At 46.7% G+C, this 24,157-nt stretch overlaps 1 protein-coding gene across 1 annotated transcript in view; it reads right to left on the bottom strand.

Annotated features, from left to right (window-relative positions):
• LOC124717217 (UTP--glucose-1-phosphate uridylyltransferase-like) overlaps positions 1 to 24,157 on the bottom strand; it is an 85,733-nt gene that overhangs the window by 35,078 nt on the left and 26,498 nt on the right. Inside the window, exons 2-5 of the mRNA XM_047244005.1 lie at positions 15,457 to 15,693; positions 14,986 to 15,168; positions 8,227 to 8,432; positions 8,060 to 8,135 (exon numbers count right to left, since the gene is read on the bottom strand). Of these exons, the coding sequence (XP_047099961.1) occupies positions 8,060 to 8,135; positions 8,227 to 8,432; positions 14,986 to 15,168; positions 15,457 to 15,693 (702 nt within the window). The remainder of the gene's footprint in view (positions 1 to 8,059; positions 8,136 to 8,226; positions 8,433 to 14,985; positions 15,169 to 15,456; positions 15,694 to 24,157) is intronic.

Here is a 24,157-nt window from a genome sequence, read left to right as displayed (position 1 = left end):
GACAAGATTTATGTTATCTGCTGATAGGAAACTCGTATGAGATAGCATGTAATTAAACTCCCTTTCATGACAGACTTACTTTTATTTGGCATAATCGCCGCAATTTAATTAACACATTTATAACCTAATTGGACTAGTCTATGCTTGGAATGTGAGCCGTGGGTGTATGTATGTTTGATTAAATATGTCTTTTGTTTACTAAAATAAGAGTTACTCCGTATAATTTGTAACATGTCGTGTATCAGAGGCAGTCTGATCATGTCCGAACGCAAAAAAAGGAAACCAAAAACAAATAATGAACTTCATCTCAAAAAATTCACCTTCTGCCGTAACCTGCGATGCCTTTCTAACCACCTTGCAAAAACACAAACACCATTGTATTATTCCGCTCACAATTCACAAAGCTCAAACCTACCCTAACGCAGCGCTCAAGTACCTCGTCGTAACTCTCGAAGTAAAACTAACCTGGTAACCTTGACTACTGACCACCGAAAAAACCGTCCACAATACACTGAAACTACGAACTAGCAGAACTTCAAATTCTGCGACTATCATCGGCACACACAAAATCTCTTTCCACAACATTATTAGCTGTGCCAACGGACAATGCACTTCCGCTCCTACCGATCGTAAGATAGAAGCGAAAAATTCTTCTAGTAGCGTCACAGAGCAGAATACACCAAACAGTCTACAGAAGACTGGAACGAAATCATTTTGTGTATTAGAGCTCATCTGAAACACAAAGAACATACCGACGTTTCGACCGTCTTTAAGGCGGTCATCTGCAGGGCGACTAACTGCTGGTTTCTTGTGAAGGTATTTTGGTGGCATCACAGATTGATGCCACCCTCAACGACGTCTCACAGTTAGGAACGGAAGTGCACGTTTCCAATGGACGCTGACAGCAGTCTCGTGGGGACCTTGCGGACCCAATGATGCACGCCCGACGCCCCACGCCTTCACCAGTTCCACCTACGGGCGATGTTTGCTGCTGCACGCCGGCTGCAGCTTCACAGCTCAGCCACGGTCTTCGACAGTCTTCACTCTTAGTCAGCTTTCGACTGTTCGCTCACGCAGGAGCCTCCCACTGGCGCGACGCTCTCTGTGGCAGGTGGACTACGTTGCTGTTCGTGCTTTCTTCGCAACGCTTGAAGTAAAGTATACATTAAGTAAAACTTATGTTTACTGTATTTACGTGTTTGCTAATGATTTCCTCTCCTGTCTAGCTTCCCATCAACCACAGCTGTTGCATTACTCTATAGCCCACTTCTCTTTAGCGTTATCTATATACTGCCTTATTTCTGTTGTCAAGTGGCCACCGACGTCACATTCTGGTATGCCTTGGCCTGTTCATAGTAAAGATTGCTGTTGATGGCTGGAGGTACGGTAGTCTACCGCCTACGTCCCTGTGACGGGTAACTGGTAGGCAACAGCTTTTACTAAGGGGTAACGTTTCCCTACAGTGAGACGTCGGTGCTGCACGGTGGTTCTCTTGTGGCTGCTTGTTTATACTCTTGGCCCTGGGTCACGTGGACCTGCTGGTTGGCGAACACGTGCTACCAACCCGACTCGGATCGCTGGCAGCCATGCCATACGTAACTTGTAGCCATCTTGCCTGTTCATGCTGCTGGAACGTTTAATTATTTCGTAGCCCACTTTTCTCCACAGTTGTATCCACGGCTACCGAGCTAGCACAGTGATTTCTCTCAAATTCAGCCGCGTGTCAGCCGATGTTTGGGTGCAGCTGATTTGCTGTGTTGGCCCAGACGGGTCTGACTCACGTTCGCTAAACAGTTTTGCGGTTTCGCCACCACGGACTTGGCCGCACTCTGGTCGAAATTGGTAAACGCCTTGAGAGCAGAGAGCATCTACAGAAAGCTTCGTGGGCCTCAACACATTAGCATCCCTGTATCACAGGACTACGTATGACTGTAGCAGCACAGGAAATCGGCAGTAGCCAAACACCGTCAGGGATGCTGCCGAACCAGCAGTTTTCCATAAGTGCGTGAGCCTGCTCAACGCCTTTGGATGCAGCGGTAGTGTAACTCCATCTTTTGCAAGTGGAATGGGACTGCGACTGGTCGAAGACTGGAAGAAAATAGATGCCAACAGCCGTAATTTTATTTTAGAATGTTTCGTTAGAGGTATGAAAGGTCAACGAGCACCTAGAGGAAATCTACAGAAACCAGTTGGATATTATGGTCTCTGTAATAGCTGTGTGTTTAGGGGCCTAAAGACGATGCCAATGAGCCTCCGAAACTGGCAGCTAAATAATATTATTAAATAAAATTATGGCTGTTGGTATCTATTTTCTTCAATTTAAACAAGAGACGCCACCGGAATGATTGAAGACCCTAACAGTACGAACGGGGAGGGTAGCTACAAGCTGCCGAAGGCTTGTCTGCCGGTGATCCAAGTCCGTGGCGCCGCTTGTGTTGGCCAGCCAGCAGCTCCACGAGACACGGGTTGGGCAGCGTGAGAGCAAACGAGCACAGGACGGTGTCGACGTCCTGCGACAGGAAACCACAGCCCTGGCGACGAGCTGGTGGCAGCCTACTGCTTAGCAACACAGGCGACTGCCTGCCCTGCAGCCATCCAAAACTTTACTACGAATTGGCCGATAACGTTCAGAAAACTGACTCGGTCGTCACCCGGCAACCTAACTAAGGTGGTATGTATAAGTCAGAGGATCAGGAGGACCGCTACAAACATGTTTTAAGAACGAAAACATGTCCCAAAACATAGTCCAAACATATTTGTTATCCGCGCTATTACCATTTATCACAAACCTCGAGTTTCACGTCACAAACTAGCCAGTACAGACATACTCGCATAAGGTTTTCGTGTGCGTGTGTCGCATTAATACAGTCGAGTAGTGCACAAGATTATGTCCATTAGTAGTCGTCTCTATGACGTTTTTAGCATTTCACAATGACGCGATGTAATAACCGACAGAAGTATATAAAATGTATTCGCAGTTGCGAATACGAACAACCGTCAGCTTGTAGTGCCCCCAGAATTTTACGAAAGTCTGGAGACACTTGTGTTCCAGGCGTTTCGAACACGCGTTATTTTAAAGCAGGGCGTAAGGATGAGCATGGGATACTGCACCCATTTATTGTTTGTGCAGGCGAAACTGGAAGAGACATAGTTCGTCGGCGCTGGCAAATGTTCAGCGCGACCTGCCAAGAATAAACACATACGACCCGGAAGCTCCGTGGCCGGCTGCAAAGAGTAACGTAGCTTTGTATTGTTGAAAAACAAATGGAGTGACTCGAGATATTGACTGTTTTAGTAGACGTTGAACTGCTGGATAGCCAGCCACAATAAAAGCTTATGTACTAATTGTGTTCAAAAGTGTGTAATTAACTGGTCTTGGGTGCCCGGTAATGTGTGGGTTTACGTCATAAAGTTTAGTTGTTTTTTTGTACAAAGTGGAAATAAATATGTTCTGGTGCATTGAATGATATTCCACGAGTAGCGTATTTTTACATAAGAAGAGAGTGAGAGAGCGAGAGAGTGAAAATCTCCCCTTCCTAGCAGTGAAATCTTCGGAGAAGCGTCCGGTGCTAGCAGAAGACATCGGCGCTGCACGAAAGCAGAACCAGCATTCTTCAACAAGTGAGTCCATGAAAACGCTGTATAGAGACAGCTTAACATTAGACCGGGCCACCGCAACAAGTATAAGGGAAGGAAGACAGTGGAAAATAGCGTGCGTATCCGAAGGCACGTTGCACCGTCCTTGTTATCATAGGCACTGCAGTGGTGTATTTATCTGGCGATACCAGGCGGCAACTTACTAAAAGATCCTGCCGTGTGTACGAGTGACACAGCGTGTGTGTGCGAGTACAGGCTGTGACGCAGGAACGGAGTTGACGTATTTCCCTTATACAGCTGTGGTTGCTTCTATTCGCAACTGAAAAAAGCATTTTGCGTATTTCAGAACGGCTGTAGTCGCTGCAATGCCTGGATACGCATGCCTTGGAAGCGTAAATACTTGGTTTACAGAAAATATTGGATGTATTAATTACGTGGAGATCAAGAAGGGTAGCAGAAGGAAAGGAAAGACTGAAGACAGCATCAAACCAGTCAAAGGACTGATGTTAATAAAAAGAATTATTACGTCTCGACTTCGGACGAAGTGCGACCGTCCGCGCGTTTGTAATCGTCTGTCCCAGTAGAAGGTTTTGCAGCTTGTTACTCTGACCTTAGAGACTAATCATAAATAGGTGGAGTCATAAAGAACGTGCTGCTGGAGTTAAACAGTAGCCCACTTCAGACGTGGACTAAGCGTTGTACAAGCCAAACTGGCATACAATAGAAAATTTAACGTTTGTACTGCACCATAAAAACACGTCACAGAAAGCTGCGTGTAGCAGCTCCACGGCATTGGTAATGTTGCCAACAGACTCAGCTGTGAACGCCCACAATCCTTGCGGGACGGTGCGAATATCGACAACGCCAACACATCAGTGACTTGGTGGTCTGTCCTAAGAACTTGGCTCACCCAAATACTCGTTATACAGAATTTTAACAGCTGACTTGCGCACATTTATCCCTAAAAATTGAGATTTGCCAACAAATATTGTTTACTGACTTGTCAAAAAGAATGCAGTTTGTAAATGAATTTCTCTTATCCTCAGAACAACCCAATTTCCGTAAGAAATTCATTTTGACGTCAGTGGCTTTATCAATAAACAGAACTGCCGTATTTGGGCCGCAGAACAGCTAGAAACCATCGACAGAAAGCCCCTCCACGAGCAACGTGTTACAGTGTGGTGTGCGGTAATGTCGTACCGTGTGTTTGCCCCGTTTCTTTTTGAAAATACAGAAGAACGACTGCCACTGTCCGTGTTCCACGTTAAAAAGTTGTCTGAGACAATGATTGGCTGTGGGAACCAATTAACTGTGGCTTCGGGAAGACTGCACTTCCTGCTTGCTCCACCACGGTACTTGTTCAACAGATGTTTCCTGGTCGGCTCATTCTCATAACAGAAACACTAGTTGCCTGCCGAGATAGCCGAATCTCTCGACCCCTAATTTTTTCTTCTGGATGTCCCTAAAGACTAGTGTCTACAGCGATAAATCGCGGGCACCCGCTATCCTCGAAGACAGCACTAACATGGTACCCAGCGAACTTTGATAAGAACTGCCCTCTGCCAGCCACTTAAATGTGATTTTCAGAGTAGAACTGTTGCAGATGGTCATGCAACATGCTGTGCTAAGGATTCGTTACTTTCAAAACCTGAGTAGTGGACATACGCATGATTTTGTCCTTCATAAATAAACTCATGACTGTGTGTTGTAAATAATGTGGACAAGGCGGTTGTAACAGGATTACTAAACGAATTATGTGTTGAAACTTTCCTGGGAGATTAAAACTGTGTGCGGACGGGGATGCGAAGCTGGGACCTTTGCCTTTCGCGGGCAAGTGCTGTTCCAGAAGCTACCCAAGCACGAGTCACGATTCGATCTCACAGCTATACGTGGAGAATACGACGGTCGTTCAGTAAGCGATGCAACACATTTTTCGTCGGCCAGTTTCGCTCGGAAGAATGAGATATTTGTTTCGGGACGCCGTGGGATACTCGTGTCTCAGTCTCTATATCTTCATGAAGCTCCGACATATGGCGGCGCTATACGTAGCCATCAGAACGGCGTCAGTAGCGGGGGTGCGTTCCAAGCAGAGAGCCGTCACTGCGTTTCTTTTTGCTGAAAACCAGAGCATCGCAGATGTTCATACCGCTCGCCGTATGCCTACGGAGACCTGGCAGTGAACAAGAGCACGGTGAGTCTTACGGCGAGTCGTCTCTCATGATCACAACGAGGTCGTCGCACACAGCGCTGGCTTCTGCAATGTTGGAACGTGCGGACGCCATCATTCGAGGTCATCGGCAGACCACAGACACCTCGCCGTTCAATTGCCCGTCTCCGTTCGCAGTGCTGCGCTTCCGAGAGAAGCACCAAAAACTTCATTGGACTGTTCTTCCTCATCCACCCTACAGCCCGGATCTCGCACGTTCCGACCCCCATCTCTTTGGCTATGTTAACGATGCACTCCGCGGGAAGCAGTACGTGGGTGACGCGGAGCTTACTGACGCAGCAACAAGTTGGCTCCAACGTCGACCAGTGGAGTGTTGCTGTGTGGGAATAAAGGCTCCTCCGGTAAGGTTGAGTAAGGCCGTCGCTTTGAACGGAGATTATGTTGAAAAATGCGGTTTTATGGCCAAAAAGTGTGGGGCTGTATTGGAATCCCGAATGAAACCAACTTTCTTTCGGAAGAAAGTGTTGTACTACTTACTGAACGCCGCTCGTACAGGGTGTTTCAAAAATGACCGGTATATTTGAAACGGCAATAAAAACTAAACGAGCAGCGATAGAAATACACCGTTTGTTGCAATATGCTTGGGACAACAGTACATTTTCAGGCGGACAAACTTTCGAAATTACAGTAGTTACAATTTTCAACAACAGATGGCGCTGCAAGTGATGTGAAAGATATAGAAGACAACGCAGTCTGTGGGTGCGCCATTCTGTACGTCGTCTTTCTGCTGTAAGCGTGTGCTGTTCACAACGTGCAAGTGTGCTGTGGACAACATGGTTTATTCCTTAGAACAGAGGATTTTTCTGGTGTTGGAATTCCACCGCCTAGAACACAGTGTTGTTGCAACAAGACGAAGTTTTCAACGGAGGTTTAATGTAACCAAAGGACCGAAAAGCGATACAATAAAGGATCTCTTTGAAAAATTTCAACGGACTGGGATGAACGTGCTGGAAAGGTAGGGCGACCACTTACGGCAACCACAGAGGGCAACGCGCAGCTAGTGCAGCAGGTGATCCAACAGCGGCCTCGGGTTTCCGTTCGCCGTGTTGCAGCTGCGGTCCAAATGACGCCAACGTCCACGTATCGTCTCATGCGCCAGAGTTTACACCTCTATACATACAAAATTCAAACGCAGCAACCCCTCAGCGCCGCTACCATTGCTGCACGAGAGACATTCGCTAATGATATAGTGCACAGGATTGATGACGGCGATATGCATGTGGGCAGCATTTGGTTTACTGACGAAGCTTATTTTTACCTGGACGGCTTCGTCAATAAACAGAACTGGCGCATATGGGGAACCGAAAAGCCCCATGTTGCAGTCCCATCGTCCCTGCATCCTCAAAAAGTACTGGGCTGGGCCGCCATTTCTTCCAAAGGAATCATTGGCCCATTTTTCAGATCCGAAACGATTACTGCATCACGCTATCTGGACATTCTTCGTGAATTTGTAGCGGTACAAACTGCCTTAGACGACACTGCGAACACCTCGTGGTTTATGCAAGTTGGTGCCCGGCCACATCGCACGGCCGACGTCTTTAATTTCCTGAATGAATATTTCGATGATCGTGTGATTGCTTTGGGCTATCCGAAACATACAGGAGGCGGCGTGGATTGGCCTCCCAATTCGCCAGACATGAACCCCTGTGACTTCTTTCTGTGGCGACGCTTGAAAGACCAGGTGTACCGCCAGAATCCAGAAACAATTGCACAGCTGAAGCAGTACATCTCATCTGCATGTGAAGCCATTCCGCCAGACACGTTGTCAAAGGTATCGGGTAATTTCATTCAGAGACTACGCCATATTATTGCTACGCATGGTGGATATGTGGAAAATATCGTACTATAGTTTTTGCCAGACCGCAGCGCCATCTGTTGTTGACAATTGTAACTACTGTAGTTTCGAAAGTTTGTCTGCCTGAAAATGTACTGTTGTCCCAAGCATATTGCAACAAACGGTGTATTTCTATCGCTGCTCGTTTAGTTTTTATTACCGTTTCAAATATACCGGTCATTTTTGAAACACCCTGTATATGTCGTGAGTTGCGTAGCTCAAATAGTAGAGAACTTGCCGACTTGTCCTATCTTCGCGTCCCACACAGAGTTTCATTCTGCCATAAAAGTCGGAGATGAGCACACAGTCAGCTGTAGTGTGAAAATTCACTATGCGATCTGTGTTGTTGAAATGCTTAAATTATATTTGGGACAGACAGGATAGCGAATGGCGCACAGTACCTGGTCGATGAATTTCCGCAGGAGACCGGAACTCTGGAAGCTTTCGTAGAAGTCTCCGTGACCGGGCGGGTACCACCTGCAACGGAGGAAACGGAGTGAGTGAGATGGCGGGCAACAAACAGCTGGTCCCGCACGGCGAGCGGGCAGAGGCGGCTAGCGGGGCTTACGCGTCGATGTCGGCGTCCACGTCGCACGTCTTGGCGATGGGCAGCAGCGACTCGCGGTTGACGCGCGGGTAGCAGCTCTGGTTGAACGTGTGGATCTCGACCTGCAGCCCCCGGTACTTGCGGATCACCTTCTGCGTGTCCTCGTCCGTGTTGAACGAGTCCATCAGCACCAGCGGCACGTTCGCCTTGTACCTCTTGTTGAGGTGCTGCGAAGACAAGAGGCCACTCTGAGCTCGTGCCCAGCAAATTAAAAAAAAAAAAAAAAAAGTTAGTGTACAAACAATGTAAAAAATTGGCCAGGTGGGAGTAGAACTCGCGCACTGTGGGTTTCGTAAAAACTTAATTATTTATGCAGGGTGATTTTTTTCACCTTGTCCAAACTCTAGGGGTTGATCGATGACAAGATACGGAACAACAAAAGTCTAACGAACTTATGTCCGGAAATGCGTGGTTTCCATGCTACAGACCATTTATTCGATCAATTGATAGAGCAATTTAGAGAAGCATACAGAATTTGTATTTATGCCAAATGGTGTAAGATGTGCTCATCGATACTACGATTTTAGGCAGGGTAGATACAGACCACTGTGGTACAATTATTAGAGCCTCAATAGTAATCACACAGTCCTTCTCAGACACACAGCCGTAGGCCATCCTAGAAAGTGGCCTCACGTCCAGTGAGGCCTCCAACTCAGGGTACCAAAAAATATAGGCTTGTTCGCAAGTTGCACAAAGAGAGAGAGAGAGAGGTGGCAGTGCAATTGTCAGTATGATTATTGTTTACGTTTTAGATGGCAGTCGTTGGCTAGACTCTATTACGTTTTGGACATTTCAGGATGGCGAACAACTTGCGTACCGCTTTGGGATACACAAGAAGAGACTATGAAATTGCTACCAGTAGTGTACAACAAACCCAAGGTGGCCAACATTACACAGCTGTTGCTTCGCCGGAGCATCGGAATGGTGACGACGCTTCACAATCTGCATTTGACGACGGATGGGAGGTGCCGTTGTCGCGCTTGCTAGCGCACATACTCGGAGTTCCAGGACCATCCGCTGCTAGTGACCACCCATTGGGGGCCTCATTAGAAAGCGAATCGGGCCCACCTAGTATTACGCAGTTACAGTGTGTGTGCTGAAAACGGTGTCCATGTGCCTCAACGCATGCGTGGACGCACGGGTTGAGATCCGGTGAACCAGCAGGCCGTGCAACTGGACCTCCTCATACGATCCATCGACCAGGAAAGACACGACTGAGATGCGTCCGGAGGTTAAAGGCGAAGTGGGCTGGAGCACCGTCATGTAGCAGCCACATCACCTTTCGAATCATCAATGGCACTTCTTCCAGCAGGAGTGGAAAAGTCACCCGCAAGAAACGCCGATGGTTCCGGCCTGTTAGGCGACTGGTCCCAAAATACGGCCGCTAATTACCCGGCCCACACATTCCGGCTGCACCGAGGCTGATGATTCGCTGTCACCACACCGTGGGGGTTCTGCATGGTATCCCACAGACGACTGTTATGGATATTGGAGGTACCACTCCGTGTAAAGCTGGTCTCGCCTGTGAGTAAGATGCAAGTCACAAATCCCGGAATCGTGGTTGCCTGGTGAAGAAACCAGTGACGAAACTGCTGCCACTGTGGAAAGTCTGTCGCTAGTAAGCCCTCCACCCACTGTAAGAGATACGGGTAGTAACCATTGCCTTCGAGAATGCTTCAAACGGTTCGTATGGCTTACCCTGTACTGGCGGGCCAGCTGGCTGGTACTGACACGGCGGTCACCTTCCACAGTGTTAATCACATTTTCCTCCAGAGTCTGCTGTCCGAACACTTCGGGCACGTCCTTCATGATTTCCTGCTTCCTGAAACGACCCTGTCTCAGACAAACGGCGAAACACTGTTGCAAACACTGAATACTGCGGTCGCTGTCGGCGGGGATAGGTAGGTCTCCTGATACAACCTTGCTGCCCACGCCCGTTGCCGTCTGTAAGGTAAACACCATATCGGCAACCCCTCGATTCGAATGTGGGACCATTGTGTACAACGCTGAATCACATGCACTGCAAGGTGAGTCAGCAAGACAAGTGGATCGGACACAACATTACCAATTTCTATGGCAGGAGAGGGCGCTACGGCACGATGTATCAGGAACAGTACCACCCTCTACGAGGAAACCACGCATAACTTTGGCCGCATGGTACAGCACATATTAGACCGCAGTTTCTGTAACAACGTATGATTCAATAAATGGTCTCCAGCATGGAAACCATGCATTTCCGGACACGCGTCCATTACACCTCTCATCGATCAATCCCTAGAGTTTGTACAAATGGTTCAAATGGCTCTGAGCACTATGGGACTCAACATCTGAGGTCACCAGTCCCGTAGAACTTAGAACTACTTAAATCTAAGGACATAACACACATCCATGCCCGAGGCAGGATTAGAACCTGCGACCGTAGCAGTCGCGCGGTTCCGGACTGAAGCGCCTAGAACCGAGAGTTTGTACACGGTGGAAAAATATCACCCAGTATTTCATCCATCCCGGCAGCCGAGACTCTCGACGATTTTTACCTGTTATCGACTCTGATAACGGCAAGACATCGATCCCGGGAATTCCTCGACTTCCGACAATGTTTTGATTTCAAATTTGAAGTCAAATAACAAATGACGAAAGAAATATTTTTTTCGTGCGATATAATTACACATAAACAATTATCTGATTTTTTTATTGTACTTCTACTGCGAAGCCTTGCTTCTTGCCAAATTGTAGGCCACGGGAAGTACCCTACAGGTTTTGATGAGTGAGTGACATAAACAGCTGTATCCTTTCACTGCAATGGTTTAGAAGCTTACATTTATTACATGGCCAAGGGACTATAGACTTTAGTATGTTACATAAATTTAAGAATGACATGTCAAAAATGGTTCAAATGGCTCTGAGCACTATGGGAGTTAACATCTTGGGTAATCGGTCCCCTATAACTTAGAACTACTTAAACCTAACTAACCTAAGGACATCACACACATCCATGCCCGAGGCAGGATTCGAACCTGCGACCGTAGCAGCAGCGCGGTTCCAGACTGAAGCGCCTAGAATCGCTCGGCCACTCCGGCAGGCCCACGAAGAACAATGAGTGTGTAAGACATGTATATCATGAAGGCACTGAGAGGAAAGGAGAAATTGAGGTGTGCTAATTCGTACTGCAATGTAAGAGAATATGTACCAGGAAGTGTCAGAGAGATATGTTTGTTTTCCGTGTGACTCGTTGGCCAAAATAAGAAGTACTATGTAACTCGAATGTGTGCATCTTCTGTGGACGCTAAACATTTTGGTAGAGTGGAAAGTTTTTTCTAAGTCCTAGACATTCGTGTAATGTATATGACAGGAAATTTTCTGTGGTGGAACGGGTAACCAGAAGAGCTGATAGCGTGTGTATGGTGAAATAACACGGTATGTGATCAAAAATATTCCCGACACCTGGCTGAAAATGACTTGCGAGTTCCTGGCGCCCTCCATCAGTAATGCTGGAATGCAATATGGTGATGGCCCACTCTCAGCCTTGATGACAGCTTCCACTCTCGCAGGCATGTTCAATCAGGTGCTGGAAGGTTTCTTGGGGAATGGCAGCCCAGTCTTCACGGTGTGTGCTGCATTGAGGAGAGGTATCGATATCGGTCGGTGAGGCCTGGCACGAAGTCGGCGTTCCAAAACATCCCGAAGGTGTTCTGTAGGATTCAGATCAGGACTCTGTGCAGGCCAGTCCATTACACGGATGCTATTGTCATGTAACCACTCCGTTACAGGCCGTGCATTATGAAAACGTGCTCTATCGTGTTGAAAGATGCAGTCGCCATCCCCGAATTGCTCTTCAACAGTGGGAAGCAAGAAGGTGCTTAAAACATCAATGTAGGCCTGTGTTGTGATAGTGCTACGGAAAACAACAAGGGCTGAAAGCCCCCTCCATGGCAGACACTACCACTCCATAACACCATCAACTCCGAATCTTACTGTTGGCACTACACGCGCTAGGAGATGACGTTCATCGGCCATTCGTCGTACCCACACCCTGCCATCGGATCGCCACATTGTGTACCGTCATTCTTCACTCCAGACAACGTTCTTCCACTGCTCAATCGTCCAATGTTTACGCTCCTTACCAAGCGAGGCGTGGTTTGACATTTCCCGGCGTGATGTGCGGCTTATGAGCAACCGCTCGACCATGAAGTCCAAGTTTTCTCACCTCTCACCTAACTGTCATAGTACTTGCAGTGGATCCTGATACAGCTCGGAACTCCTGTGTGATGGTCTGGATAGATGTCTGCCTATTACACATTACGACCCTTTTCAACTGTCGGCGGTCTCTGTCAGTCAACAGACGACGTCGGCGTGTACGTTTTTGTGCTGTTCGTGTACCTTCACGTTTCCGCTTCACTATCACATTGGAAACAGTGGACCTAGGGATGTTTAGGAGTGTGGAAATCTCGCGTACAGACGTATGACACAAGTGACGCCCAGTCACCTGACCACGTTCGAAGTCTGTGAGTTCCGCGAAACGACCCATTCTGATCTCTCACTATGTATAACGACTACTGAGGTCGCTGATATGGAGTACCTGGCAGTAGGTGGCAGCACGATGCACCTAACATGAAGAACGTATTTTTTGGCGGTGTCCGGAATGTTTTGATCACATAGTGTATTACGAAATGATTGCAAGTGCTTTCAGAACTTGCAAGTTGACCATAAAGCTAAAAGAAATTGAAGATATGTAAAAGTTCTCTAGGTGATAGCCAACGTGCTATAGGAACGGGTCGAACGAATCACAAGGCAGCCATGTTCCAAAACGCCAGAAGGTCTAGTTTCATACATGTTGCTTTATGCATTCTGAACATAGTAAATTACATTTAGGTGTTGTGGCTTTTGGATACATAGGAGGATTACAGAGTACATTCGACCTTGTATTTCAGGAATTGTCTGTCGTTCCTCATTTTAAAAAGTCTTACACTGGACCGGTGGCTAATTGCAGGAACAAGATGCACGACATTCAACGTTTACCTGATTATATTCCGCACGAATTTAGGTGTTACTCTGACGTGTTTGACAAAATGGCCTATACGTAACACTGCTGCTGTTGACAAGGGAACCTCCCCATCGCACCCCCCTCAGATTTAGTTATAAGTTGGCACAGTGGATAGGCCTTGAAAAATTGAACACAGATCAATCCAGAAAACAGGAAGTTGTGTGGAACTATGAAAAAATATGCAAAATATACAAACTGAGTAGTCCATGCACAAGATAGGTAACATCAAGAACAATGTAAGCTCAGTAGCGCCGTGTTCCCGTGGTTAGCGTGAGCAGCTACGGAACGGGAGGTCCTTGGTTCAAGTCTTCTTTCAAGTGAAAAGTTTACTATCTTTATTTTCGCAAAGTTATGATCTGTCCGTTCGTTGATTGACGACTCTGTTCACTGCAATAAGTTTAGTGTCTGTGTTTTGCGACCGCACCACAAAACCGTGCGATTAGTAGATGAAAGGACGTGCCTCTAAAATGGGAACCGAAAACATTTGATCGCAAGGTCATAGGTCAACTGATTCCTCCACAGGAAAACACGTCTGATATATTCTATACGACACTGGTGACGGCATGTGCGTCACATGACAGGAATATGTTGTCGACCCATCTAACTTGTACATGTGGCGAATGGGTAAAAAGATTATTCTACCTTGCCCGATTTAGGTTTTCTTGTGGATGTGATAAACACTCCCAAAAAAGTGATGAAAACATAAGAGTTTGTCACATAAACTGAAAATAAAAAATTAAACTTTCACTCGAGGGAAGACTTGAACCACGGACCTCTCATTCCGCAGCTACTCACCCTAACCACAGGACCACGGTGCTACTGAGCTCAGACTAGTCTTGATGTTGCCTATCTTGCACATCGACTACTCAGTTTGTATATTTTGCTTATTTTTCATAGTTCCACACAACTTCTTCCTGTTTTCTCGATTGATCTGTGTTTAGTTTTTCAAGGCCTATCCACTGTGCCAACTTATAACTAAATCTGAGGGGGGTACGATGGGGAGGTTCCCTTGTGAGGAAGATCAATGAAACTATTTTTTATGTACTTTGATTGGCGTTACAATACTGTGAAAATGTATGAGTACACGAAAACAGTTTAAAACAGTACTAAAAACATAACTATGTGTATGAATTACTTCCTTAGGAAAAGAACCTTTTTCCAAGATTTTGGATTTTTTCTTCAAAGGGATTGCAAAACTTAACAACTGATTAATAGCAAAATATCCATTTCATTCCGTCCTTTAACCACTCTACATTCCATATACTCACACAATCAATCACAGAAGCTTTTCCTTAGTTATTGAAAACTTTTGGTGTGAGGTCCTTCCAAAAATGACTGTATCAGCGGTGTGACGGATATTAATGTATGGCGCTGAAACACGAAGCTCAGCAAGAAAGAAGATGGAGTACAGAATTTTGATCTTCGAAAACAAGAAAAATCTTTGGATCAGTCGGTGACAGAAAATGGAATTTCGAGAAGGAAAAACACAGAAATCCAGACACCGTGATAAAGGGCAGAGCAACTGAATGGATGGGACTGTACTGAGAAGGGAAGAAAGGATGGTGAAGCCTACCACAAGTGAGTAGACCTCTCAGGTGACAGAATACGACTGGATGGATGGAGTGAAGAAAGACGTGGAGACCCTGGGAGCCCACGAGGACACGTAGTGTGCGACTCACCTCTATCTGCTGGACGGTGAGGTCCAGGAAGGTGAGGTCGTTTCGGACGGCGATGACGGACTTGGGCCCCCTGCAGCCCATGGAGGTGCCCAGGCCTCCGTTCAGCTTCACCACCACCAGCTTGCCCAGCATCTCGTGGATGACGTCAGCAGACGGCTGCGACAGCGTGCTGTAGTCCCGTACCTGCAAAGTGCCACATTTTGTTGGCATCAGGGAACTCCGAGATCTAGGATCCCCCCAACTGAGAGGTAAATAGACATGGAGCAGGCGCTGGGACAGGCAAGGAATGTTGGCTGCGCCCTTTTGAGAGGAACTTCTTCCACCATCAATAAATTTAGATTTAACTGTGAAGTTCCTACTAAGATCCAGGCAAATGGCAAATTGTGTGATGGAGATGGGGTGAGGGGGGCGTGCTTTATAGTACGTTACTTCTTGTGGGGAGATTGTCGGGGGAGGGCGACGAGTACTCACAGCGTCCTGCGGCAGCTTCTGGATCTTCTCCCAGTCTATGGAGGGTCCGTCCTCGCTGAGGAAACGCTCGAACAGTTTCTCGAAGCCATCGAACTGCTTGCGGAAGCTGGAGCGCCGCGCCTCTGGAGCCGTTTCCAGCAGCCTCTCCAGCTCGCTCTGGAAGTGGACTAGCGCGTCCTTCTTGGTCATCTCCTTGAACTCCTGGGAGCCCGACGGCACCCTCTGGTGGCCGCGAACCTGCGCGAATAAAAAGAAAAGTAAACGTCACAACATTTGCACTCGTATCGGCACGGATACCGGGTGTCAGTAACCAGCTCAGATCTCTCTTGAGTGTGACTAATTATACTTTGAAAAGGCTTGTTACTTACGTGCACAGGTATGCGGTGGTTCAAAAAGAAAGAACAGATTTCAGTTATTTATTACAGACAAAGTATAAAAGACGGAAACACACTGCGCATGTTACTGGATAGAGGAAGGTTCAAAGTTTCATGTTCGACAGACACTATACCATAGATTCAACTTGAGCACCGCGCATTACTCGAGAAATGTAAATGGGGCTCCATTTCATTCCACATAAGAATCAACAGGTCCCTGTTTGTAATATTTGAAGAAATACGAGTACTTCAAGCCAAGACATTATTTAAATATTCATTTTGAATTGATCGGTTTCAGAAATACGTTGCTGTCATTTTCGTATCTGCAAGTTATGCATAAGAATGCTGATGTTAGACTAAAATAAATTACACGTATACACTGAGGCGAGAAAAGTCATGGGTTGAGTCCTAATATCGTGCCGGACATCCACTGCAGCAACTCGATGGAGCACGCACTCAACAGGTCGCTGGAAGTCCTCTGTAGAGATACCGAGCCATGCTGCTCCTGTGACCGTCCACAGTTGCAAAAGTGTTGACATGGCGCATCGGTCTTTTGGAACACCGATGGCCTCCAGTTAGCCGAACATAACCACTGTCAGTCAGTGAGCATGTCGGTTGGACCAGAAGACCCAGTCCATTCCATGTGAACGCAGCCCACAGCCTTATGGAGCCACCTACTGCTTGCACAGTGCCTTGTGTCTTCAGTTTGGGTCCGTGGCCTCGTGGAGGCTGCGCTACATTGGATCAGGCCACGGTTCTTCTGTAGTCCGGGTCCAGTCGACAGGGTCGCGAGTCCAGGGCAGGCGCTGCAGGCAGAGCCGTCTGTCAGGGCGAAGGCACTCGAGTCGGTCCTCTGCTGCCATAGCCGACTAACGCCAGATTTCGCCACACTGTCCTAACGGATTCGTTCGCCGTACGGCCCACATTGATTTCTGCAGTTATTTAACACAGTGTTGCTTGTCTGTCAGCACTGACAACTCTATGCAGACGGTCTCGCTCTCGGACGCCAAGTACAAGGTATCGGCTACTGCGTTGCCCGTGGTGAGAGGTAATGCCCGAAGTGTGGTATTCCTGGCACACTCTTGACACTGTGGATCTCGGAATATGGGATTCCCTGAAGCCTTGCCTGTCAATTCCCATCGTGCGGCCATAATCGCGTCGGATGAATGACCTGAGAGTGCAAACGACAGCTTCGCCAATGCCTTTTACACGTTGTGTACCTACTGTAGCCGGGAGATGATTTAATCACAGATCCGAAGATGGCAATAGAGAATTGCTGAAAACCGTAATATCTACGAATCTTGGCAGTTGAAAATCTCTTGAGCGTTCATAATACTACAGATCGGCCCCCCTGCTGACGACGAGGCTGTGGTATCTTTCCATTTCGCATCCCCACAAATTCTTACACCGACATGTACGTACGAATAGACCGAGTGCGATTGTGAGTCACTGGTAGTGCAGTCATAAAATACTACGTATTCTTTTACAAGGAAGACATTGAAAAGTTTCCATCTCGGCTATTGCTTATACGTATTTACTTTAGTGAAACTCTGACAATTGCCCATTTTCAAGCTTACAGGCCATTTTCATGTGCTCTTGATGCCAAAATGTGGTAATACTAGCTGATTACTTAAGAGTGTTCTCAGAACTCTTTTACTCGCTGTTAAATAATCGTATAACATTACATGTTTGCACCAAAGGTATACGGAAATGGCGTGTAAGCCGGAAACTGGCAGTCGTACGAGTTTCAATAAAGAAAATGCATGTAAGCCACAGCCGAGGTGGGAACATTGCAGCTTCTTTCAACTAATACAGGGTGGACATTAATAAAACCGGCAAGCTGCAGGGAGGCATAGCTGACTGGAAATGCAGGAAAACAGGTGCTACGAGCACGAGTCCGGAAATGCATCGCCGCCACGTAGATGGCGCTGACGAATGAAAGTTCCTCTGACCACGTGGCGTGTGCTCGTTGTGTGCTGTAGCAAAAAAAGTACCCCCGCAGACACTAACCACATTACACAACATTTCAAGCCCTTTCTGGGAGTTTTATTGTCATAGGTCATTTCTGTGGTGTCACCGCCAGACACCACACTTGCTAGGTGGTAGCCTATAAATCGCCCGCGGTCCGTTAGTATACGTCGGACCCGCGTGTCGCCACTGCCAGTGATTGCAGACCGAGCGCCACCACACGGCAGGTCTAGAGAGACTTACTAGCACTCGTCCCAGTTGGACAGCCGACTTTGCAAGGAAAGGTTCACTGACAAATAAGCTCTCATTTGCCGAGACGATAGTTAGCATAGCCTTCAGCTACATTTGCTACGACCTAGCAAGGCGCCATAGCTTTGATAATTTATTATATGAAGCATTGCATGGGGGCTTAATTAAATATAATTGAAAATACTTTTGGTTTTTAGTAGCTGTATGTCCGATTACGCTGTGTCTCGTAAACGGTTGGCCCTGACTAGTGTTATTACGCTATCTGACTGCAAAGAACAACAACAAAGAATGAAATGAAAATTTTCATAAACACAGTTAATTAATTAAGTCCCCAGCAACTACAAAACCTACTAAACCAAAGCACAAGTATAACTGTTCTGTATGTGGGAGTGTGACTCAACGTACATCTGGCACGGTTCTTCTTCAACAAGACAAGAATTTTTAAATACCAATTATACTGACGTGATAAAAGAAAATTAGAAATACGATAATTGCGTAAGGAAAGCAGAATTACACTCTAATACAAGAACACACGCCAGATGCTTTGTTGACTGAACCTGTAATGACGCATTATTTAGGATACTGAAATTAAAAACAAACGGAGTTAATTACCTCATTTATATTGATGAAAATCATTCTAATCCTTACATTATATCTCAACCAGAACTCTCCAATATCACATCTCAGCAAGCACTGCCTAATAGCACATCTCAACAAACACTCTCTGCTACAACATCTCAGCACAGACTACCACGAGACCTCGACAGGCACTGACTACTACGAGCTCTCTCCAAGCACTGACTTCTACGAGCTCTCGACAAGCACTGACTTCTACGAGTTCTTAACAGGCACTGACTTCCACGAGCTCTCGACAAGCACTGTGGAGGCGGCTTAATAATACTCTTTGGCGCAATCTCTGGCGCAGTGGCTCAGTGTAGCCACCTTTCAGCATGTATCATCAAGAGCGATGTTCTTCAATTATGGATTAAAGTTAAGTATTCCAGAAGCTACGTACTTTTCTTTACAGCATTCATTACGTATCCTGTTTCAGACCTCACGCCAGCCTGCGTGAGTTTAAGCGCGTGCCTTTCGGCTTCCTCTCATTGTGTCTAGGCTGTATTGTATAGACACAACACTTTCAGAAAGACGAACGTGCAGGGACTGTGCGTACACCAGATTTGGAGGACCGGGTTCTGCAGGATATTGAAGACGAATCCTGGTACAAGCTACAGGCAGGTGCGCCGGCGACACGGCGCAAGCCAAAGTACGATCATGTGTATCCCGCGTGACACACGCTGCTACCTCTATCACATGCAACGAGTGCAAGGATTATCAGCAGCGGACTTGCCTCTACAAGAGGGATGTTGTAGATGGTTTTTGCTCCAGACCATCACAATTATGAGATTTATGTCATCATTCCTCTTTACCCAACTGGCATCATCAATCTGCATAATCGTCAGCTGCGGGCTACAGACAATCCTCCGAGATGGTCGAGGCGTCTCATCAGCATCGGTTCAGCATCACCGTGTCGGCAAGGGCACGTGGCAACGACGTACTTGCGCCCGTTGTTTTCCGCAACCCCTTTGCGGAGGAAATTCCTGGAATCCCGTGGTGCCCACTTTGAACATCTGTTGTGATACGGGCGCGACGCAGCTCTGTACAGTTTCTGCGTCACGAAACACCACCCCACTTCCATACTACAGCTCGCCGACACCTCAACATCATCTTCGCCGGACGATGGATAGGGCGCGGAAGCCCTGCTATATCACCGGGCTTAAACTGTCTGGATTTTTACCTCTGAAGCATTTAAAATGTGTTGTGCGGACCGTTCAACAGCGTATTCACTACACCTGCGACTCCGGAACGCCCCAAAGAGTGCGGCAATCCGCGAAGCGACGTGTGCACGCGTGCACTGCACCCCACGGAGGCAGCTTTGAACTTGTGTTGTGACGTTGATGCTGTGCAGCCCCGTACTGTGTTCCGGGACGATTTGTTGTCGTTGCACGCGCACCGTCCACTTCCGGACGCGTGCTCGTAGCACCTTTTCTCCTCAATTTCCAGTCAGGAATCCGTCCCTACGGTTTGGCGGTTTTATTCCTGTTCACCCTGCACGAGGCTGTGTTTTCCTACACGTCCGCAATCTTCAGTGAAGATGCACAATATCGTTCGACCTCCGCGTAGGTGGCTTTGGGGATGAGTGTGGGTGGGCCAGGCAGAGCGCCGAGGTGGTCCGTGTCCTGGCGGCGCAGAGCCGAGCGAGCAGCAGACCCGGGGTTCGACTCCTAGCCCGCCCCACGTCTTCACTCGTCGCAGCCGAATCCGCATTAAAGTCACGATGCAGCAAATATCATCAGTTCTTTCCCCTCCCCTTTCTCTCCCTTCCACCTTCAATTTATGTAATAACTAATACATTTTAACTGACGATGTTTCTGTCACTCATTCGTTGGCTACAACTAATTTACAGCACCTATATTCGTAGCGTCGTATTTCGTCATCGGCTGTTACGAATACTTTAGGTTTCGCGAGAAATGTGAAGAGCCGGTGGCAATGTACTCGCTTTCTGCTTTCCAGAGAGTGCAATCTTTGTCAGCTCACGCTTATAAAACATACACAGATACGTTTCCATTGACGAACGTACAGGGAAAAATAGAGTTATTTTCTATGCGCTAGGACTTAATTGCTTGTGAAAAACGTTTCATATTTTATTAAATAAATATACTTATACAAACACCTCATTACTTTCGAAATCCATATTATTTATGTGGAAAAAAACTCCGAAAATAGTTTTTTCTCGAAATTTTAAAGCAGGGCCAAATAACGAACGAAAACGCGAGAAACGGCTGGAAGGTACAAATAGATTGGATCAGGATCTAAAAAAGGAATGACTTGCAGTCGTCTGCCACCTGAAATAGCCTTACCTACGTACTCGTAGTTTAATAATTGGAAAAGAAACAGACGATGCAAAACAACAATTACGCGCAAGGGCTTAAATCGTGGAAAATTTCCAACCAAACTGTTCTCAATCCAGTTGAAGAAAATTCCGGTATCCGATTTGTGCTATGAAGGAGGAGACATGACCCATTTACTACTCTAGCGGACCAGTTATTGTACACAAATAAAATTTTTTATCCGAGCCTTGCTTAAGGTGGAGGTTCGCCTTCCCACATCGGCTGCAATCTTGGTGTCCACCTGACAGTGGAGTCTTAATAAATTTGTCGTTAAACCACGTAAATATAAGATCTCGAGATGCTGCTCACATAAAGTGTAGATATTTAGTGTGACGCAATGCTTTCTTTACCCTTTCTTAAACTAATGACACTGTTACTTTACGTGTTGTTTCTAATGGTGTCAAGTTTTAATCAGTTAGCCTTATCTTCATTTCTTGGAAATGATCATTAGCTAAATGTATAGTAAAACACCCAGTGAGCATGAGGCTTCGTGGATACGATGATTGGCTGTATGAACAATGTGCCAATGAAGAAAAGCAGTTAAAAACATCGTACAGAACCATAACAAATATTATCTATTTAAGAATGGAACGGCTGACAGACGCCTATCTGCGGGAAGGCAAAACTAGGTTTCTAGCATTTATACGTTTAGAAAATGTGTTTGACGACGTCAACTGAAACATACTCTTATGAAATCTGAAGTTATCAGCGATAAGATACAGGGAGCGAAAGGTTATCTGCAAGTTGTACAGAAACCGGACTTCAGCCATTAACAGTCGAACTGCACGAAAAGGAAGCAGTAGTTGAGAAGGGAGCGAGACAGGGTTGTAGTTTGCACCCCTTGTTATCAATCTGTACGCGGAGCAGGTAGTAAAGGAAACAAAGAACAAAGAACAAAATTGCGAATGGAAAGTTCAGGAACAAGAAATAAAAATTTTGAGATTTGCCGAAGACGTTGAAATTCTGTCAAAGACAGCAAAGGACTTGAAATATCAGTTGAGTTTTATGGACTGTATCTAGAAAAGAGTTTGTATGATGAACTCAACGAAAAGTAAATCAAGGATAATAGAGTGTAGGCAACACTAAGTGAATTGGCGACGAAACGAGGTGCTGAAATTAGTACATCGACTATACTATTTTTGCAGCAAAATAATGGACGATCGCCCAAGTGTTGAGAAAATAAACATACCAACTGATACGCAAAAAAAAAAACACTTTCTGAAAAGAATCATGTTTTAAGACACGTATAAATTTTAGCGTTGAGAAGTATTTTCTGAAAGTATTTGATTGCAGTATATACAAGTGAACAGTCGATAATAAACAGTACAAAGAAAAAAAGGAAAAAAAGCTTAATCAGTGGAATGCTACAGAATAACTTTTGAAAATCAGATCATTTCATACACGTACGAGGAGAGGTCAATAAGTACGGGAACACATTTTCTTCTCGGTCAGTGTCGGTTGACAAAGTGTGGACTTTGTTGTGAGAGATCGTGGAATATTCGCGCTTTGCCTCTATAGTTTCATAAAGTTGCGATAGGTGGTAGCGCTTTACACGTAGCCTTCAAATTGGCGTCTGTAACGCAGGTGCGTTCCAACCACAGAGATGTGATTGAGGTTATTTTGGTGAACAACCAGCGTATCGCAGCAGTTTATGAGCGCTTCCAGAATGTCTACGGAGATCTGGTAGTGAACAAAAGCACGATTAGTCGTTGGGCGAGGCGTGTGTCACTGCCGCAAGCTCGCAGCAACCTGTTCCATTTCCCGCGTGCCGATCGGTCGCACGTCGCACACAGCTGGGACTCCTGGAACGTACGGACACTCTCACTCGAGCTGAGCGGCGGATGGCAGTCAGACAGGGAGACAGGGGTACTCAGAGGTGTGTGGCCGCCGGCTTCCTCGCCGCCCAGCAGAAGACCATCAAGAGCAACGAAGAACCGTCTGTGCGGAAGTGCTTGCGCGTTACGAGGCTAATATCGTGAAAAGTTGTTGTCGAATATCGCCACGGGCGACGAAGCATGGACCCATCACTTTGAACTGGAAACGGAAGGAGTGGCGCCACACCACCTCTCGTGCGAAGAAAAAGTTCAAAGCCGCATCTTCAGACGGTAAAGTCCTGGCGACGTTCTTCTGGGGCTCTGAAGGGGCTACTCCGCTTGATGGCCTCCCCGACGGTGCAACGGTCTACTCTAAAGTCTGTTGTGCTGCCCTCAGGGAATTGAAGAAACGACTTCAGCGTGTTCCGAGCAAACGAACTTCTCCTTGTCCGTGAAAAAAAAATGGTTCAAATGGCTCTGAGCACTATGGGACTCAACTGCTGAGGTCATTAGTCCCTTAGAACTTAGAACTAGTTAAACCTAACTAACCTAAGGACATCACACACATCCATGCCCGAGGCAGGATTCGAACCTGCTACCGTAGCGGTCTCGCGGTTCCAAGAGGTCGTGAACCGTGTCGCAAACATCTTTGGCATCAACTGACTAAAAGAAGCGGGAGGTCGGTATGACAGATCCTGAGATTCGTGGAACAGATTTTTGGTAGTGTAGGGAAGAGTTAAGGGTAAAAAATTGTACAGGAATGGCGAGGTTCAAGGTTCGACTACAGTAAGCAGTTCCAAATGGACACAGGTTGAAGTATTTATGCAGAAGGGAAGAGGCTTGCACAGGTTATTTGAGTGTGAGGAGCTGCTTAAAACCAATCTTGTGAATTACAACACAGATGATGATAACCACATACAACTAGCAGTTGCGTTCTTTGCAGTTAAAGCGACTCTAGAACACAACAGAGCGCAGAAGTCACTATGCTGCTCAGAGAGTCCGAAAAAAATGTATATGTGGAGGTCCAATTTTTAAGAAGGGGGAAACACTTCCGGGAAAAGACTTAAATCACGTTGAGCCGTGGTAAAAAAAAAAAAAATGTTGTTTGAAGAGCGCGCCGCAGCGCGTTGTGTTAAGCAGTCGCCCTCCGTTTCTGGCGGTGGCGCAGCTTTGGTGTCTCCCTCTGGTGGGAAAGGGGAAAGGTAGGCTGTTCACGTGCATAAAAAGGGCGCTATCAGCTCGGCAGTCGGTCAGTCGGAGTGAGGCTAGGCTAGGTCAGTCTCTCGTCCCCAGTTGCTGGTCTGTCTCTCGTTCGCATTTGTGCGGGAGTTAGTGTCTGTCTGTCGTC

The sequence above is a fragment of the Schistocerca piceifrons genome, chromosome 9 (genome assembly GCF_021461385.2).
Source record: "Schistocerca piceifrons isolate TAMUIC-IGC-003096 chromosome 9, iqSchPice1.1, whole genome shotgun sequence".
NCBI classification, from domain to species: domain Eukaryota; kingdom Metazoa; phylum Arthropoda; class Insecta; order Orthoptera; family Acrididae; genus Schistocerca; species Schistocerca piceifrons.
The sequence above is the reverse complement of the archived record's forward strand: the minus strand, read 5'-3'. Positions and strand labels throughout refer to the sequence as shown.